General features: G+C 34.6%; 1 protein-coding gene across 2 annotated transcripts; it reads left to right on the forward strand.

Annotated features, from left to right (window-relative positions):
- Nucleotides 1–2,821: 2,821 nt before the first annotated feature.
- LOC135598429 (golgin-84-like) lies at nt 2,822–18,128 on the forward strand. Of its 2 annotated transcripts, none has more exons than XM_065092205.1 (21): nt 2,822–3,025; nt 5,350–5,430; nt 5,582–5,631; nt 5,715–6,329; nt 6,420–6,482; nt 7,884–7,961; nt 8,078–8,260; nt 9,336–9,392; nt 9,506–9,580; nt 9,654–9,725; nt 10,859–10,921; nt 11,011–11,109; nt 11,787–11,864; nt 12,149–12,217; nt 12,949–12,996; nt 13,090–13,185; nt 13,301–13,377; nt 16,131–16,176; nt 16,253–16,351; nt 16,445–16,489; nt 17,851–18,128. In XM_065092205.1, the coding sequence occupies exons 1-21, from the start codon at nt 2,998–3,000 to the stop codon at nt 17,920–17,922; spliced, it is 2,094 nt and encodes a 697-aa protein (XP_064948277.1). In that variant the 5' UTR covers nt 2,822–2,997; the 3' UTR covers nt 17,923–18,128. The 2 variants fall into 2 exon arrangements, with proteins under 2 accessions (XP_064948277.1, XP_064948278.1); XM_065092206.1 differs by lacking the exon at nt 17,851–18,128 and adding an exon at nt 17,586–17,844.
- The last annotated feature ends 189 nt before the right edge of the window (nt 18,129–18,317 follow it).

The raw sequence follows: 18,317 nt of genomic DNA on the forward strand, positions 1-18,317 counted from the left end.
TTTATATTTCCTATTCTAAATTTTAGTAGATCGTTTTTCTCTCTCTCTCTTTATATATAATCAAGCTGAAAGTATATAAATAGGACATAAAAGGCTCCTAAAATATTAAGAAATAGAAAAACTATGAATTTACTATTGTGTTGTTCATGGAACTAGAAATTTATGGTGCAAAGAATGCCAATTCAAGTTGTGCTACTAAATGAACATCGTCACACTTGATCATAGAATCAATAAAAATATATAAATTTTTAATTTAAATATTTTAAAAAATAAATAAATAAAATATAAATTCAATTAAAATATTATTGCTTTTCTATGTGGAAATTTGATATACAATGGATTATGTATTCTGAAGTTACACAAATAAATGAGTAAATCAACTTGAAAATATGTTAAATTAGACTTTAAAAGGCCAAAATTATGAAAAACGGATTTATCTATGAATTTAGTTTTGAGATATCGTTGTTCATCTATGGTTGAAGAATGAGGTGCAATTGACACCTATTTTGAAGCTATACTAATAAATGAATGTCATTACACTCGTTCACAAAATCTACTTGAAAATGTATCAAATTGGACTTAAGAAGTCACTTAAACCATCACAAAATCAAAATCCCTGAGGATTCACTCTTGAGATGTTGTCCCTTTGTGGTGAAATTTTGAGATGCACTGGACAAATATTCTGAAATTAAACTAAAAATTGAGCATGGTTACACTCCTTCACAAAATCATTCTGATAATGTTGTACGTTAAACTCAAAAGATACATAAAATCATCAAAAAGTTAGTTGATTGCAGCTTAAACATTAGTGATACTATATGCGAGTTAACTGACTTCATTTATGAATCTAACTTCATAATACTTGTTCATTCGACCTCAAGTTTTTAGCACACATGAACAACATCTTAATAGCGAATCCATAGATTTTATGTTTTGATAATTTTAGATACTTTTGAAGTCTAATCTTATAATTTTTTCAAATTCGATTTCAGGAATGAATATGATCACATGTAACTTTGGAATATGTATCAAATATATCTTTATTAGGAGAAAATATCGAGAGCACAGTCGTCGGTGAGAATGATATAGTGGTCAGCAAGAATGATGTGAGAATATCCTTCGAGATGGGTCGAGTAGAGTCCTGGAGGTAGAGTCGAGAGACTTTTGTTGTTTCTTGCGGGAGGAGGAGGAAGAGGAGAGAGAGCGATGATAAAATATGAGATAAAAGAAGAGGAGGAAAAGAACGAGGACGACGGTGTGCTGATGCATATGCAACGTCACTTTGCTTTGCATTTACGACTTTTGCTTTGTACCACTCTGCATCTGCATTGAAGGGGGAAGAGGAGGGAGAGCGATGGTGGGAAGTGAGATAAAGAAAGATGAGAAAGTGGATGATGATGATGGTTGCACCGACATAGATACAGAGCATCAGCATCTGTGTCAATATCGATGTAGATGTAGAGTGACGAAAGGGGGAAGAAGGATGAGAGATCGGGGAAAGGGAAAAGAAGGATGAGTACCACTTTGTATCTACGTTAGCATCGACAAAGACACAGGGCAATGCAGAGCAGAGCGATGTCACTTTAGTTCTGCGTTGACGCGATCGTCGTCCTCTTCCTCCTCTCCCTTTGCCTTATATATCGTCGTTGCTCTCCCTTCTTTTCCTCCTCCTCCCCTCTAAAAAAATCATCGAAGTTTCTCAACTCCACCTCTAGGACTTCACCTTACTTGCCTACAAGAATATCCTTATGTTGTTCTTATCAATCACTATGTTATTTTCATCAACCACAACCATAATAGTCACTCACGGTCCCGTCATCCACCACCATGACAATAGTCAACTAAGTAGAAAGAAAACATAATCAATGTATTAAAATTACCTTTTTACCTATTATTTTTGTATCATTCCTACGCATATTATCATGTGACTATATCTTCTATCGGTAAAATCGATAATATTATGATAAATAGAGTTAAATATTTCACTTTTATAAGTATACTAATTTCAATATAAATTTTTTAAGTATAGGGACCGAACTGCTAAAGAGATCTAATTATAAGGATAATCCTCATTCTGATGTATCAAATCAAGTTATCAAAAGTATAAGGTTTGAAACGTTATTTGATATATTAATATTAAACATTAGTTTGATAATAATATATAGATAAATTTATGAAAGATTGTGGATTCAAAATATCATCTAATATATTTACACATTATACACATTAAATATTAATTTGATGGTGGTTTAAAACCTCAAATGGTATTTTTATATATTTATTGACTTAAATAAATGAGTTGGAATAACGGCTACAAAGGTTTAACTTGGAATTTTTTAGATGAATATTAATAGGATTGAAAGACATAATTTGTAATTATAGATGTGATACTTCCAAAGTCTACATAAAGAAAGATGCTTTTACTTATCTACCCTTTTAAAGGGAAATAGCAAATTTGTCCCACCAAAATTTACTCTCTTCAAATACTTTGTCAGAATCCATTTAATAAACTCAGATTAATTAATATCATTAGTTATTTTCAGTAAGTCCAAAAAAATTAAATCTAACATACTTAAAATACCTTTTAATAAATTTATCAAAAAACTTAAATTTAAAAGATGAAATTGAAACTACTAATTTATAGAAATATATGTAATACTTTCTGAAGTTAGTATTAAGCTCATTTGGCTAATGTTTAACTGACATAATTTTCCATGCTTGACAGGGATATGTGCTAAATTAAAATTGATAGGGGTAAATACGGAATACAAAGCTTTAGAGGCTTATTATGTACACACAAAGCAATTTTGCTAACGGGAATGAACATAATTTTAGTAGATCCGAAGAACCAAACCGACGTGAAAGCTTCCCCACAACAGCTCGCGAACATCCGGTGTTCTCCCCCTCCGATCTCCGCCCCCGCCATTTAAATGCAGCGAGATCCGCCCTCTTCCTCGCAGCCCTAACCTTTCCCTGCGCTCGGAATCCCCTACGCTCATGGCTTCCTGGCTCAAGGTCGCAGAAGGTAAGCCGATCTCATTCGCTCCTCATCTCCTTCCTCCGATTCGTACCCTTTCCCGCGATCTGTTTCGTCGTTGCGATCTTCTGTGTCTCGAATTGGCTTGATCGATTCGGTGTCCTTCTCTTGTTGGCATCGATCCAAGCCTGTGGAAATTGGGGTTTATCCGCCGTTGGATTAATAGATCTTAGTAGTTGGAGATGGAATCATGACATAGAAGGATGAACGCTTCGGTTGCAAGTAATCGGTGCATAGTTTTCCGTAATTTATATGGGCTATTCCGAGTTGCTTCTGTGCTTGTGATCTAATTCTGCAACCCTAGCTCTTGCTGTCATGGCGACGATTTCTTTTCCCACTGAGAAAAATGGTGGAAACTGGTGACTACTTTGTTAAAGGAAGGTCAGAAGCAGAAACAACTGATCAAGAACATGCTTCGATAAGGGATCTTCTGTGTCTTGAATCGGTTTGATCGTTATGTCGTCATTACTCATTGGCATCGATCCAAGCCTATGGAAATTGGGGCTTATCTGTAGTTGCATTAGTAGATCTTAGTAGTTAGAATCATGACATAGAAGCATAAGCTCTTTTGTTGCAAATAATCGGTGCATTGTTCTCAGTGTTATATGATCTATTCTAATCGCTTCTGTGCTTATGATGTAATCACACAACCCTAGCTCTTGATTTCATGGAAGACTTCTTTTTTCCCACTGAGAAAAATGGCGGAAACCTGTGACCCTTTGTGAAGGAAGGCCAGAAGTAAAAAACAACTCATCCAGAACATGCTTGGATAAACAATTTTCTGGGTCTTGAATTGGCTTGATCGATTTGTCATCCTTCTCTTATTGCTAGCTATCCTAGTCTGGTTTATCTTTTGTTGGATTAGTAGTTCTTATTAGTTGGAAGCATGACATAGAAGGATAAGCATGTTGGTTGCAAATAATCGGTGCATAGTTCTTGGTGTTATTATGAGTTGCTTCTGTGCTTATGATGTAATTAGGCTACATTAGATCTTGATTTCATGGCAGAGAGTTCTTTTCCTACTAAGAAAAATGGCGGAAACCTCTTACAGTTTTTTTGTAAAGGCCAGCCAGAAGTAGAAACAACTCATCAAGAACTTGCTTGGATGATCAAATCATATAATGACTCATAAAAATCACTTTATATATATACATATATATATATATACATATATATATATATATATACATATATATATATATATATACATATATATATATACATATACATATATATATATATATATATATACATATACATATATATATATATATATATACATATACATATATATATATATATATACATATACATATACATATATATATATATACATATACATATACATATACATATATATATATATATATATATATATATACATAAATATAATTTCTGATTTATGCATAAGTGGTTGTCAAGGAGGTGGAGCAGGAGAATTGGATGATGGGTTATGTTACTCCATCAAGAAGGATATCTTGATCTGTCAATTTTCTATTGATAATCTGGGCTTATGTTTTCAGAGGAACTAAGATCAACTTGATTAATGGTAGCCCAAAAGGTCTGCTGACTGTGTCAAGCTGACAAGGAGCAAACAAATTTTCAGGAGATACGATAGGAGGAGGATAACAAACACAGACACAAATGACCATGTATTAGCCAAAGTATTCCAACTTTTAAGAGAATGGAAAATTGTTCGATCAAGAGGAAAAAAATTCTGAGAGAATCCAGATAATTTCAGGCATGGAGAACTCAATAGTGGTACCCTTTAGAGGCACTGATCAGATGATATGTTGTTTGAGCATACATATCTAGTCCAAACTATTAGGCTATTATTTTTCTAAAATGAATTGAATAATGAAACCAGCAAACTCTTGTGTATTGAAACAATTAGTGTTTGGCGTTTCTACTCATACAATTTCTTCAGTCACATGCTAGAGTTGTTGCCTTAACAACTACAATTATGTTCCCATTCTGTTATTCTGTTGTGTCCTTCAGGATTTAGTTTTCATGTTAAGTTTACATTTTCAAAGACCTCGTACAATGCTCTTGGTATAATAGTAAGGTTGCTCTTTTGCAACCTAGGAGACCAGGGTTTGAGTCATGGAAACAACTTCTTTAAATATTTAAAGATAAGGCTGTGTACATTGACTCTCCCCAGACCTCGTATTGGCGGGAGCCTCATGCATTGTGTACGCCTTTTTTTTTTAACATTCTCAAAGACATATTTGAAATACTTTTGAAGTTACTTCCATTATGAGAACATATTATCCTATTGTAAAATGCTCTAAAACACTTATTTCTGGAAATAGATTTGTTTGAAGTTGTGGACCGAAGAGCAAAACTCGTTGCTAGTGAGTTGGCTGATGAGCAGTCTGGCTTGCAAGCTTCAGGTAGAAATTATTTCATTTAATCGTGTGAGATCCTCAAAATGTTTTCTGGTTGTCCTTTTCATTTTTTTTTACATTTTTTAATCTCTTGCAAGTTCTTTTAACTGAAGGTCATTTGCTTTTTTCTTTTTCTGACTCTCCTGCAACCATAAAGCATCAAATGCTGAAGAAGTTTACTCCAGGAGGCCAAAAGCAAAAGAGAAGGTTGATAATCAATTATTTACCTTTTCTTGTGGCATACCATGAATTGTGTTATATCACAAGAATTCGCTGTGTTCTTTATATAGGGTCATGCAAAGTCTTCCAGCATCGAAAATGTAGTCAGTACTAGGCCTGAGCATGACCAGAAACACAAAGAAAAATCAGTTCCTGATGCAAAATCTGATAATCCGAAGAACTATCGTTCTAGTCATTCTGTAGATTTTGGAGTTAGCGACAAAACTGTTGGAAAAGAGCATTTGTCAGATAACAATATGGAGACAGTTGGTTTGGACATGGAAAATGGTAATGGCGGACAGAGTAACAATATGGTGGAAGTTCAACTTAAAGAAAATAATATAGAGGCCTCAAATCCCTCTGTGGATGAAGATGCTGCTAATCCAGATATGAACAATCAACTGGAAACATCTTCTTCTCCTTTGTTGGTGGACAAGCAGATCGAAGATGTCAACAATGATCATTCTGCTGATGCTGATTCAAATGCCAACTTGTTGAATGAGGATTCTTTCTTGACCACTGGCCAAGAGAAATTGGAATCTGAGAAAGTTGTAAAAGAAGTAAAAGAAAATATTAACAATGCTGCAGAAAACGAAAGACAAACTCCAGAAACTTCACCAAGTGTGAACAAGCAGCAAGAGCAATTAAGTGACTCTCACGTGAAAGTTCAGGAGCAGCTTGATGAGGTACATGTTGATACTAGACAATAGGCACACTGATAATGAAGAACCTTCCCTCACTTGGGTGTTTCTTTTTCTTCTCTGGTTGTTTAACAGGCTCAAGGGCTTCTTAAAAGTGCAGTTAAAACTGGTCAGTCAAAAGAGGCCAGGTTAGCTAGGGTAAGGCCACACTTTTTGACCTGCATTTACTATTCTTCATTATTTGACAACATCATTTTGTGTAAACTTTAAGAAATCTCAGGCCTTGTTTGTATGTGTTTATCTTGTGGAAGTAAAGACATCAAGACAGATGATTTGTGCATTATTTTGACTATTTGATAATTGTAGTTGACACATGCATCTTGTGTTCTTGTCTGTTTATGCCAAAGTATGGAGAATAGTTATTATACAATAACAAGTTCCACATACTTACATAGAAAGATTTATAACCAAAATATAGATTGGCTTAACTGCGGCAATTGCAGCCTGTGAACCAGCCTGGTACAGCCAACACTGAAACATTTACTTGTCATTCTAATTTACCAGCTGAAACTCAACTTGAAGTATCAGATTATGAGTGTTGGAATGATGTCTTTACTCTTGAATTTATGCTTACCTTCATGTTCAATTAATAACTGAGATAGAAGCACATCTTTGAGAATGAACTTGCTATCGGCCCAACTATATGCTTTGCATGTATATGAATTAGCCATAGAGCGTGAAAGTATCAATATGATGTTTTCAAATTTAGGTACCATAGCAAGAAGCTAGTGATATGCTGGAGTAAAAAATCTTCGAGAAGACATTCCATTGTTTGGTAGTGATTGTAACCTTCCTGTAAAAATACCGTTAATGCAATGCATAGCTCTAATTTCTTCAATGCACCACTTAAGGATTAATCATATTTGCAAAAAGATACAGTCAGTATCTTCAACCCTCCCAAAGTAGATGCTCATCTTCTGGATACTGTAATTTCAAGTAAGAGGGACTGTGCCATTAAGCATCCATGAACCTTATAGAAGAATTTGAAAATCGACAAAAAGTTGAGATGTGAGCTATGTGGTATAAGATGTGAATTATCATTCCAATTTACTTGTTAGGTTCTTGCCCTTATTATCTGGATCCTATGGGATGAATGCAAATAGCAAATTACTTTTTTTCTATTTCACTTGTTCTTTGAATCTTTAGAGATGTTACATGTTATACGCTGATGAAACATTATATTTCTTCTAATTATTTTCTTCACTAAGTGAGGTTAAGGTAATAAGAGTGCAGAAATTCTGATCGGCATAACAGAACTGTTGATTAAACTAAGTGGTCAGGATTGAAATATATATCATCAAACTAAGCATTGGTCATTGATGGCAGATTGGATACTATGACTATTATAGACTTCTACTTGTAGGATTTGAAATCTGGGATGATTTTTTGTATGCATTTTAGTTAAATATTGATGGTTATGCGAGAACTTCACCAATTGAAGTACTGTGATACATCCTTGATCCATTGCTTAATTTTTCTTGTGACATCTGGATTTGTATTTCTTTATGATTGCTTATTGCATCATTTGACTTATAACAGGTTTGTGCTGGTCTTTCATCCCGTCTTCAAGAATACAAGGCTGAGAATAAGCAGCTGGAGGAACTTCTGGTTGCTGAGGTAAATGCTGCATCACTTGCATTCCTTGTTTATTCATGTTGTTAATAGTAAAGAATACTATTTTTTTAATTGATCTTGTAGTTTCTCATTTAATCATGATTTGAGATGTTGAACAGAGAGAGTTGACTAGTTCTTATGAGGCTAGCATAAAGCAACTGCAGCAAGATTTATCTGGGTCCAAGATGGAAGTGGCAAGAGTTGAATCAAATTTGTCAGATGCTCTAGCTGCAAAAAACTCTGAAATTGATGCTCTGAAGAAAGAAGCTGCTACTTCAGAAGAAAAGCTGGCATCATTACAGGTTTCGTTTCCTTGAAGTTGCATTTTGTGATTACAGTGAGAGATTTGTTAATTGTGAATCAACACCCTTCCTGAGACCGTGCGGTGCCAAATGAAGCTGCCACAATTAAGAGTTTTAGTTGCAGTTGGTCCGTGAAATCAAGGGCAATAGATTAAATTTGAGACAGCAAATCTATTTGAATGTTGTAGGAGAGAGGTTAGGTGAATTACTAACTGTGACTTATTATGGTTAATTGGTTATAGTTTAGCAAGCTTGTTTGTTATAATTATTTAAAACAAGCTAAGCGTATTATTTAGGAAATTAGGAAATAATATACCCAAAAAATTAGTGTCTAAGATATATATATATATATATATATATATATATATATATATATATATATATATATATATATATACACACACACACACACACACATGGTAATTTGGATGTATGGAGTTACTAGAAAATAGAATTAAAGATGTTTGCACTTGTCAACAAATTTGGGTATTTGAAAATTGTTTAAGCTTTTAAGGTGCTTTGCACATTTATAGAGAATCACCATTCGAGTCAGCTGAACGTATTGTGGGCAGAGTTGCTAGATATAAACATGGTGGACATAGGCAGGGTCAAAGGCATAGAGAGAATTGACAACAGTAATTATGAAAACATTTTTCAAGTCATATAGGAGTTTTAGTGTTTGTGTATTATGCAGATGACCTGCTTCTTTGTGATTGTTGACAAGATTATTGCAAAAACAATCACAATTTACACTTCCCATAAAGCCAGTTATGTTTTTTATTCTGTTTGTCCTCTATATCTGGAGACATGAATGTGTCTTATATCTTACACAAAGCACATGCCATGGTCCGCAATTGTAAAGAGACAACTGGTTGTAGTTACAAGATATTAAATCCAGAAGTTCAACTTTTATAAATATTTACAAAAACCCATTGTACTGTGAGTTGAAATCAAGCTGTAGTCTATTAAACAAGAAACTAATGGGTGTGTTGCATTCTTATTGTTTTTTCAATTCCTGAAGATGCATTTATGTCTATAAAACTGACTAATCCTTGGTTTTTTCTGTTTGAATCAGATGGACATGGATACTATTAGGAGGAGTCGTGAATTAACTGAAACCCGTATGATCCAGGTAATATTTTGAATGGTAGGGTTAATCTCACTGTAAAGTGATGTTGTTTCTTCATGATTTTCAAGTCTCACACCATAAAATATATCAAATTATAAATATTCCTTGCTTGATAGGCTTTGAGGGAAGAGCTTACTTCCGCAGAACGTAGAGCTGAAGAAGAGCGTACAGCACACAATGCTACTAAAATGGTGCATCCTTATAACTATAAATCTTTGATGATCCTCAAGTCCCTTTTTAGTTTATGACTGGCAAAATGAACAGGCAGCGGTAGAAAGAGAGGTAGAGCTAGAACATCGAGCTGTTGAGTCATCTAACGCTCTAGCTAGAATCCAGGTAATCTTTAAAAACTAGTGATTAATTCTGTGCGATCATTTGTTTGCCCTTCTGTTGCTGATTAGCAGGATTCTCCATTCTGTATATGAGCAAAAGTTGACTATGGAAATAACATGATTTGTTGACTTCCTAGGAATATATGTAAGCAAATCTACAGGAAACAACTAACTGGCTAAACCACTGGCTAATATGTGGAAAAACACAGAGTTTCCCACTAGTCACCGGATGTCTATATTTTGCAATCATTTTAAGTTTGTTATCAATGCGCATTACTTCATTGGATCATGACTAAGGTTGTCGTCCTGTTCACAAGTCAAAAATATTGAAGACCTCATAGTAGATTTGACAAGTTTTCAATCAAATTTCAACATGATTTTCCTCTCAAGTGATGCCATAACTGGTCCAACAACTGCTGTTTGACATGTATGTGCAGTGGGCATGCAATTTGCTGTTTCTGTGCTGGCATGGTTGATGGTACCAATTTAAAATGGGGAAATAAGGTGAAATGCAATTGAGAGAAAACAGAAAAGTGTGCAATATGATTAATAAAGTGATCAGCTTCCCAACCGTTGTTTACCCATTAATGGCCCCACCAATCTGTAGTGAGGTCAATCAAAGTAGGTGAGTGGTCAGTGGTCAGACTATAGGTTCACTTGTTCGCCATCTCATTCCTAGTATCATGGAGATGAAGCTTTCATCTGGTTAGAAGTTTGGTTGACAATAAAATTTGTGCTTTCTTTTGTTCATTTTGTATTTATTTTATACTTATTTCTAGAAGAAGCCTTTTCGAGTGTTTTTGACAACGGACATAGTAATGTCAGCATGCATTATTTTATCAGTTTTTGTTCTTGTATTATATATATGTCTGGTCAGAACAGTGAAAAGTCAACAAAATTAAAAAATAAAATTCAGGATTGTCAAATTACCTGGTTCTCATATTATATCAAGACTCCACATGAATTAGCTGCTTTTCAGCTTCTCTGAAAATACCATTGATTAGCATGGAGCTGTACAGATCATGTCCATTATCTCTTTATCGCCTTTTGTGCAGTTATCTTAAGAAACATGTGTTTCTGCTTTCAGCAATCTCAATTTTGAATTGCTCTTATCTCAATTTAATCATACATACTCAGAGAGCAGCTGATGAAAGCACATCAAGGGCTGCAGAGCTGGAGCATAAATTGGCTCTGCTTGAGGTAACACAGACCTTTTCGAAAATGTTTGCTACCGAGGAAAAAAATATTTTTTTTATTTTATCTCTTGTGCATTTCATTTGTTATTATAGGTTGAATATGCATCTCTGAACCAAGAGCTACAAGATCTGGAAGCTCGAAATCGACGTGGACAGAAGAAATCTTCTGAAGATTCTAACCAAATTCTTCAAGTAAAATATGTTAACTTGTATTTCTTCTGGCTATTCACATATCAAATAGGAATGTTTAAAAGTTGCAGAATGCTTGAACAAGATTGCAGTGTTTGATTTCTAAAAATATTTGATACTGTTTTACCTATTTTTTAGAGCATGTATCCATGAGTGTGGATGGATTACTTTAGGATAGAAAGAAAGGCCTAATAAAGAACATGTTTAGGGTATCTTGTAGAACTTTTGGACTTCTCCACCCATGACTTCTATGTGAAGCATGTTGCATGACTTGTTGCAGACATATTGCCCACTATGTAACCAAAGAACCAGGATTTTTCTGATACACAAGAGATCTGTTCCTGCATGTGATCTATGTCTAACCAAGTCCTCTCCTGCTTGAGATGTGTTCAGCTCCTTTATGGTTGGCATTGAGAGTACTGGCTCTCTGTGGGCAAAATGGTGGCATCTTCAGCCCATATGCACAAGAAAGAAGCTGAATCCTAGATAACATTGTATCCACCTTGCAATGGGCAGAAATTAGTGACATAAACATGATAAGAACCACATGCACCTACTGTATATTTCTACTGGTACCAATATTGGTCGCAAAATTTAACATAGCAGCTAAATTGGGAAACAGTAAAGCTAGTTTTGGAAAATGATGAATAAACTGCTTACTAGTACTTTTGAAAATATAGATGCAGGCATGGCAGGAAGAAGTGGAGCGTGCACGCCAAGGACAAAGAGAAGCAGAGAACAAGCTTTGTTATCTAGAGGTGGTTCTCCTTATTTTTTACTATGAAGCTATTAAGTAAGACGAGACATTTTTTGTCTTTTATCATACTTTAATTAATACGGCTTTGTTGTTGTTGTTGTACTTTAATTAAAGAATATGTTTAGGTTATAAAAATTCTATTGCTATTAAGCTAAATTTTCATTTAGTAATAATATCAATCATAATGGCAATCTATAATCCTATTATTCGCTGGTTTGTATAATCCCTGTTATTTAGTGTCATAGAAGACATACAACAATTTACCATCTTGATCATGGTTGGCAGGCCGAGTTACAAAAGATGCGAGTAGAGATGGCTGGAATGAAAAGGGATGCAGAGCATTACTCACGACAGGTAGTTGATTCTTGTTCTCTTGCTTCATATTTTCAGTGATATTCTAATTCTAACCTGATCACTAAATCCATGGATTACCCTTGTTTGCCATGCCATAACTAGCATGCCTTACACCAAGAGGATAACATCATAGTGTCATTGGTCTATACCCACATTTGTTGGTATGCTGGCTAGTAAAGCCACCCACACTGGTGCAACACCAAAGAAGAGGCATGTTGTGGCAAGTAAGCATTTATGAAACTACTAGTTCAGTCCTAAAAGTAATTGAGATAATCATTATATTACTCTTCGTGAAACCTAGGTCACTAAGAGATTTGGCTAAAGCTGCTAAAGTCATTTTTGATTCATTCAAGCATTTCGAAATATGTACATTGTGCTGATCCATGACACATTTTAATGCGAATACGAGGTTACAGACTATGATTTTCTAAAAAAACAAACAAACAATAACTATATAAGAAAAAACTGACATTCCTGATAGACTAAGAATTTGCAAGTGGTTGACAATGAAAATAAGGAGTATAATTAGCTATTTAAGATGTATTTTTCTATGAGAATCACAAGTGGATGCACATATTTACCCATATAGGCTTTGGACACAGATACTGCCATTAGGTTTGACCCAGCCAACCTATTCTTTGTCCTGGCACAATAACATTCACTTGAGTTGACAGATTAGTTTCTTTGCTCCTTAACATGCTTTTAAAATTCTTCTAACATATATAATGCAGGAACATATGGAACTTGAGAAACGATATCGGGAGTTGACTGATTTGCTGGTATGTTACTATTTATGTAATATGAGGAGAATACAGGTTACATTCACTGTCTGGTTGTCTAATTTTATGTATAAACTGTGCACATTGCTGCAGTATCATAAGCAAACACAACTAGAAACCATGACTAGTGAAAAGGCTGCTTTAGAATTTCAATTGGTAAAGGAGCTAAATCGTCTTCAGGAAGCACAGGTTTTTGTTTCGATTCTAAAATATTTCTGCTAATATAATTACTGGCTCACTGTTTATTATTCTCATAGAAGCAAGTTTAATCATTTCATTTAAAAAATTGATCATTATTTGATAGTTAGAAGCAGAAAGGAGTCGGGTTACCAGCAGAGCATCATCATCGTGGGAAGAAGATACTGATATAAAAGCTCTCGAGTAAGATAACTGCTCATCACCTCATTCAGCAATATCTATAATGCTGTTTGCCTATTAAACTGTTAAGTACACTCATGAGCGTTCCTACTCAATAGTCATTTTTTTTCTGCTTATTGGATTTGGGGTCCACCGTGCTGCTATAAATTGACACATCAAAATGTTACCTTTTGCTACATATTCTAAAGTATCTGAATCTTTTTTACATAAAATTACTGGTTAATTAGTCTGTTTTCTTAAGAATCAAAACCTGCAACAAATTACATCCCAATCAACAACCTCAACAATTAAACAAATAGACTCCTCGCCAAGTGAGGACAAACATCCTAAACAACCAACTTCCACAAACTAGAATTTACTATACACTTGGTTCCACAGCCACACAAGCTGACTCTAGTATGAAGAAGTAGAGGTCTCAAGTAACAGCACGGTGCAGACCAATGCAAGGTCTTTCAAACATATGCTAGTTTTTAGTAATCCCTTGTTCCGGAAGATAGCAATCAGAAGCTTGTTCACAGCAGGTGGAATTTTCTTAAATATGCTTTTTTCCTCCAATTACTCCAAAGCTCTTCCATATCATGGAAGTTGAGTTTCTCCTCCATCTATTTGAGAGTGTACCTTGAAAAAAAAAGGTGGCAGAAGCAAATGATTAATTGATTCTGGCTAATCTCTACAAGGTTTGCACTCCCCTTAATTTCTTCTTTATGTGCGGCTTACCCAAAAGAACTAACCAGAGAAAGACACATAACTTGCTTGGACAATAGCTTCCCGGGATCAAGCTCACAAATCTCTGAATATCCCATTGTATTTCAAAACATGAAAAGAAGGAAGAGAAAGTAACTCCTGAGCTATTCCATCTCCAGTCACATCCATCCAAGCCAAAATAGTGTTATATCAGCTTTTGTAACCTGATAGTACTCCTATAACATGCTTTGTTGGAGGCATCTTCTTATGAGTAAATAAACCCCTTTTGAGATTGGTGTAATAAACTCGTTGCGTAGGATCAGATTGTAAGATTGTAAGACCCTAAAAATCTATTAGAAAATAATTTTAAAATACATATATATATATTTAAAAGAAATTTATAAATATATTTTTTGATAGTGTTTAATAAACCTGTATATTCTATGGTAATAATTGCGTTCTTAATAAAGTGAATGCATAATCTTGTATTTGAATGAATAATAATTTTATCATTTTATGATTCATATTTTTTAGGTTCACAACGATTGATCTCTCCACTCAAGCATCTTAACTCTGTGTCAAGAGATATTTATGAATTTATAGAAGTTATTTTTATTTGGTATTCTTGCTGACATAGATGATATATATTTTTTTTCACAATGTGCAAAGAAGTAAGGAAAACATTTTTTTATTAAGTAGCAAGGTATAATCGATTACAAGTGAACCAAACAAACTAGATTTTAGAAGCTTCTGAAAAAGAACTCACTTGAAGGTTTAAAGAGGATGATACCAACAAGTGCTCTCTATAGTTTAGAGTCATGACATTCTGATATGAATGGTTACTGAGAATTTAAGTTTTAATCTTGTATGTATTTAAAAGCACAAGCAAAAGATAAGTAGGAGAAACCACTTAGAACTTGGCTAATAGTTGCATAGACATAACTAGGGTCAAAACAAGCTTAAAAAATAATTTTTTGTTCAGCAATATGCTTAAGCCGTTCGAGACCCTTGCAAAAGTCTTTACACTAGAAACTGGATTTGAAGATGTGTATATGATTCTAGGTTCTCATCTTCACATTATTATATGAAAATCTTGATGTGTCTTGATTACACAGGCTTGCTTGGGCTCATTCCAGACTCAATGCTAGTCTGTATCGGCCCCCATGAGATTTTAGCTTTAGTTGATAGTGAACATTTGAATATGAGCCGCACAACTCAAGAAAAAGCAAATCGAACTTATGCCTACCCTTGATCCCTTGAAGTCTTAGGAAGGTAGTCGATATGTAGGTGAAGAAACTTGACATGCTGCTTCAGAAGGGATAAGTTTGGATCAAGAGAGAACCTTTTCTTAATTAATGACAAGAATTCGCAGATTGATTCATTTTTCGGAAAGTTGCGAACTGTTATATGTGTTCATTCTTGGTAACTGTTATACAGATTGTAGAATATCTTTGAGTGGTGTCTCAGACACTCAAACAAGGCTAAAGGCTAAGACACCACCATTACTAAGAAGTTCTTTTCAAAAACAAAAACATTTTGTGATTGAAGATTCATTGCAGTTAACCCAAGCATGGCTCATAAAGTCAAAGATCATCAAACATGTTGGTTTTACACTTGTTCAACAACAATGAGGATGAGAATCTATTCATCCAAGTAGAAGGTAGATAACAGTTGAAAAGTTGACTCTTGGATGTAGCTGAGGATTTTGACTCAAAGGAATATGTATCTTGTATAAGTTTAAACTAATTCATTCATTTGTTAAAACCTTAAAGGAAAAAGCCTGAGCTAAGCAACTTGAGAGTCAGAAGGTTGTATCATATTTCATATGAGCATTTTAAAATTCTGATGTAGTTTGGGTTCATCCTTAACATTAGGCAATCTTAAAATTCACTCATGAAAGATCTCATGGTGGTGCTTATTCTATTTCTATCTACATTAACTTCAATGAAGGTGGTTTGTGAAAAAAATCTACTTGAAATCAAGAAAAGCATAACTTCTCAAGTTTTTTATTTTTCTTATTTCTGGATTTTTGAAGCATAAGTAAATCACTATAACTAATAGGTGCTTTGCAGGCCTCTGCCCTTGTATCATCGGCATATGGTTGGAGCAACCAAACAGGTCCATATCTCGCTTAATTTCCATATCTTCTCATTTTCTCTCTCCCTTTCCTCTAAGTGCAAATATTTCTAAACAGTTGCAAAGAGCTGCAAAGCTTTTAGATTCGGGAGCCGTCCGTGCCACTCGATTTTTATGGCGGTATCCAACTGCTCGAGTCATCCTGCTATTCTACCTGGTCAGAATGGACATATCTACTTTGTTTGTTAAACAACATTTATACATAATCCAAAAGCATATGTAGAATAAGATAAATTGAAATTATCTGCAGGTATTTGTACATCTCTTCTTGATGTACTTGTTGCATCACCTACAGGTATGCTTAATTTTTACTCATGCTGTTGTAATAGTTTCTTGAAGAAATTTGATGTGCTATATCGATTCTTTGGACTATTGAGGAGGTTTACTTATTGACGCTGACTGATAAGTCTTAGAACAAATGTTAGAAACCACATTTTTTTGGCCCAATGCATGATTTTGTTCCTCTAGTTGTCCTCTAGGAGATCTGGTTAGTTCAGTTATCTTGATGTAACTCAAATAACAAAGAGTAACACAGCTTTAAGATAACTAAGATTAGTCTCGATCATCTTAAGGGGTTGAATATGAGAATCTAAGACTATAGTAGCAAAAGAGAAATTATGTCTTCTTTTTGTGATCAATATCATCTTTTGTCTTGTACCTCTTCATGGTTCTTGCAGAACTTGTTTGTGTATGTGGCCAGGATTTATGTACTGACACCAATCCCGTGCTAGTTGCGATAATCTATTATGCTTAACATAATTGGTTATAATGGGTCCATAGAGGGAGGAAGGCGAGTGGATGTGTGTGTACATAACTACATATCTTTGTTAGCAAATAAATATCTAATTCTGATTACCATATATAGTGGCAATTATGTCTTTTAGATATGTATTATATGGAATATGCTAACCATTCAAAGCCTAAATCAATACAAGGTGATGTTCCTGAATAGAAAATATTACTAATGAGGAATGAGTAATATTATGACAAAACCACACTTTGAAGATTTTGTTGCAGGTAGAGCCTGATACTCACCAAACATGAAAATTCTCTTTGTTATTTATTGCTTGGTTAATATAGTGGATAGGCTAATTAATGTCCACTAGCAGAGTGTTCCTTTCATCATAAGCATGTGAAAAAAAATGAGTTTCATCTAGATTCGAGGATAGATTTAAGAGCATTTTATTATGTTACATATCCAAAACCATGTGGAAAACTTTGGAATTACTCCTAGAGGTGGGTGATGATGTACCATCTTGCATTATAGGCCACATGATGTGAACTGTATGAGTTGCCACAAACTTTTTACCCAAATTGTTGATATTGTCAACCGAGCCCATTGGATTATCATGATCCCCTTGTGCTTATAGGATTGTGAGACTTTCCTGCAGATGATGCGGGATTCTGTAGGTGTGGCAAGCCACCATACTGATGCCTTCATCCTTGATGCCTAACTCCTCTACTGGATATTTTTGACTAATCACATTGCTAGGGAAGTAAATGCTATCTGCGATGTATATGCATTATATGTCTATTCTCGATGGAACTTAAATGTGTGTTTGTTTGCTTATGGTGCACCATAACATGCTACCATTAGCATTGCAGGTGTTGCTTTACTTATCTTCATCATCCACAATTTTTTTTTCTGATGCATAGGAGCAAGCAGACAAATTTGCCTCCAAAGAAGTCGCTGCTTCTATGGGACTTAGCAAGTCAAGCTTGGGTTAATACAGATTTCAGACTTGGGACTTCATGTGGTGTCCGTGATCACCAACAGGTCAAAATGTCTCTTCCACAGGAGCCCATCACTTGTCAATTTGGTAATTGTAAATGATATAATCTTCTTGCAAATGTTCATCAATTTTTTGAATCAAATATGATGTTTCATTTGTCTCAAGCTAATGATTAATAAGTAATAATCTGTTGGAACTTCATATGTTTATTTGGTCTTATTAAGAATATAAGTTTAGTAATCTGGTCGACAATTTATGGTAATATCTGTCTGTGGAGGTAAGTAAATACGAGATAATCTGTATAAAACAGCAGCAAAATGGACATGGATTATACTTAATATCTACCTGTGGATGCACATACGAAATAATCTGTATAAAACAGCAGCAAAA

The sequence above is a fragment of the Musa acuminata genome, chromosome BXJ2-1 (assembly GCF_036884655.1).
Source record: "Musa acuminata AAA Group cultivar baxijiao chromosome BXJ2-1, Cavendish_Baxijiao_AAA, whole genome shotgun sequence".
In the NCBI taxonomy this organism is placed as follows: domain Eukaryota; kingdom Viridiplantae; phylum Streptophyta; class Magnoliopsida; order Zingiberales; family Musaceae; genus Musa; species Musa acuminata.